Source organism: Alosa pseudoharengus, unplaced genomic scaffold (genome assembly GCF_046254945.1).
Source record: "Alosa pseudoharengus isolate Yale_2024_CS ecotype anadromous, Long Island Sound unplaced genomic scaffold, YU_APseudo_1.1 YU_APseudo_1.1_scf_24, whole genome shotgun sequence".
NCBI classification, from domain to species: Eukaryota; Metazoa; Chordata; class Actinopteri; order Clupeiformes; family Clupeidae; genus Alosa; species Alosa pseudoharengus.
In genome coordinates this window covers 12,238,782-12,241,281 of record NW_027468689.1, presented here as the reverse complement: position 1 = coordinate 12,241,281, position 2,500 = coordinate 12,238,782, and the positions used below count along the sequence as shown (strand labels likewise).

General features: G+C 43.4%; 1 protein-coding gene across 1 annotated transcript in view; it reads right to left on the bottom strand.

Annotated features, from left to right (window-relative positions):
- LOC143141749 (transmembrane protease serine 3-like) overlaps window positions 1-2,500 on the bottom strand; it is an 11,335-nt gene that overhangs the window by 4,955 nt on the left and 3,880 nt on the right. Inside the window, exons 6-8 of the mRNA XM_076302462.1 lie at window positions 2,390-2,500; window positions 798-847; window positions 322-398 (exon numbers count right to left, since the gene is read on the bottom strand). The exon at window positions 2,390-2,500 is cut by the window's right edge and continues 15 nt beyond it. Coding sequence (XP_076158577.1) covers window positions 322-398; window positions 798-847; window positions 2,390-2,500 — 238 coding nt within the window. The remainder of the gene's footprint in view (window positions 1-321; window positions 399-797; window positions 848-2,389) is intronic.

Genomic DNA, 2,500 nt, shown 5'->3' with positions numbered 1-2,500 from the left:
AGTGAGTGTGTCTGTGTGTGAGTGAGTGTGTAAGTGTGTGTGAGTGTGTGTATGTGTGTGAGTGAGTGTGTAAGTGTGTGAGTGAGTGAGTGTTTATGTGTGTGAGTGAGTGTGTAAGTGTGTGAGTGAGTGTGTATGTGTGTGAGTGAGTGTGTAAGTGTGTGTGAGTGTGTGTATGTGTGAGTGAGTGTGTAAGTGTGTGTATGTCTGTGAGTGAGTGTGTAAGTTTGTGTGAGTGTGTGAATGTGTGTGAGTGAGTGAGTGTATGTGTGTGAGTGAGTGTGTATGTGTGTGAGTGAGTGTGTATGTGCTGGTTCTGACCTGCCAGGGGAACTGCCCCGCCCTCGACACGTTCCCCCCCACCACCCGAAGACCTTGCTGTGCCCTAGAACCACACTCTGCACAACACAGAAAAGAAATTACTGCAACCACACAATAGAACAGATAGATTGGTATTCTTGCTACTCTAGAACCACACAGTAGAACAGATATATTAGTACTCTTACTACTCTAGAACCATACAGTGGAACAGATAGATTGGTACTCTTACTACTCTAGAACCACACATTAGAACAGAGAGATTGGTACTCTTAATACTCTAGAACCACATAGTAGAACAAATAGATTGGTACTCTGAAGCCATACAGTAGAACAGTGATAAGAGGTCTTAAGAGCTACGCATAGAACACATGGAAGAGCATTCTGAAGTTTGGAGTGTGTGTATGTGTGCGTGTGTATGTGTGTGTGTGTGTGTGAGTGAGACAGGGAGAGAGTGAGTATAACACTTGTTCCCTCACCGATGCATTTCAGTGTGATCACTGCCCCAGAGCTGCACTTTGCTGTCTTACTGCAGAGAAAACAGAAAACAGCCCTGAATCAGTCAAACACACAAACAGCCCTGAATCAGTCAAACACACATACAGCCCTGAATCAGTCAAACACACATACAGCCCTGAATCAGTCAAACACACATACAGCCCTGAATCAGTCAAACACACAAACTCAAACACACATACAGCCATGAATCAGTCAAACACACAAACAGCCCTGAGTCAGTCAAGCACACATACATTATTTTGACAGCTTAAAACACATGGTTACTGGCGAACAGTTTAAACAAATTTCGGGGTTTGTCCAGTCCATATTGGGTGTGGTTTAGTTATGAAACGGTGCATGGCACAAGAAGGTGGGCCTTATGTCTCTTAATCAGTCATTGGTGTGTTTTGGGCGTAACATCCTTTGAACCAATGAGAGTGACATCTGTCATTCCCTTCAACAGCAAGCAGCGCGTCCTCAAACAGCGCATTGGTATTTTGCTGGTCACCGGTGCATTTGAAGGAATCTGCTTGCACGCGAGACTATATGGAACAGGTATTCCACTAAACCATGATTTACTAAAACCTAGCAGAGTATAGCCTATACACGCATCTGCACTCGTCTATTATTTGAACTCATTGGCAAAGTGAAACTAAGTTCACCATGGTGCCATAGTCATCAACACAAAACAGTTATACACAGTTACTTTCACTGTTGACTGACAATAGATCAGCATCGAAAACATAGCCTGAAAAAAGCAACACTTACCCCAATAATGTTTGAGTGACTGAATAAAAAACCTAAGATTGCTGCTTATATCTTGTGACAATGCGTCTTCAGCTGTGCTCCATATGTGCCTCTCGCCTCTCGTCTAATCACTTTTAACCGTCATTACCAATTTGCAAATGATGGTGAGTAACTATTTATTGTGAGACGTATTTCATTAAATCTTTATTATAATTATGTTCCCCATTGTAATCGTGCAATTTGTAATGTTTTGCATGGATGTGCGCTGGTGCTCGTTCCTGTGGACGAGAGAAGCAGGGTGTACTGTAGTTGTGCACCCGCCCATATCACTGTTGATAATGTGCTCTTAAAATAACATATAAACAACTCGCCACGGATTTCTGACCAGGTTTCCCTTGGTCAGTAGCGCAATGCATTTTAGGTAGTGTACAATAGCGATTTTTAGATAATGTGCCAGACCCATCCTTAGGTTGTTAATTGCCACACCCCTTGGCGCGTTGCTCAAATAAAGAGACGGGCATGTACTATAGGAATAAACTTTGCGTCAGGATATTAATCTGCTTTGCGCCAGGTTTTGTGTCGTGAAAATAGGGCCCACACACTCTCTCACACACATGCACACACACTCAAATGCACCTTCACAATCTCTCACACACACATTCACACTCACGTGCTCACACACTTATGCACATACTGACTTCTATGCTCACAAACACACATACAGTATACACACTGAATATAGCTTTCCACACACACATGCATAATCACGTGTACACACAGGAACACACACATGCTTGAATGCCGGTGTGTGTGTGTGTGTTTGTACCTGAGGAGAGAGGTGTGTATTTTGATGCTCTGCTGACTTGACGACTGACTCAGATTCACCGACACTAGATCATTCTGAAGGGCTGGCTCAATCGCAGAAATCTGTAGCGCG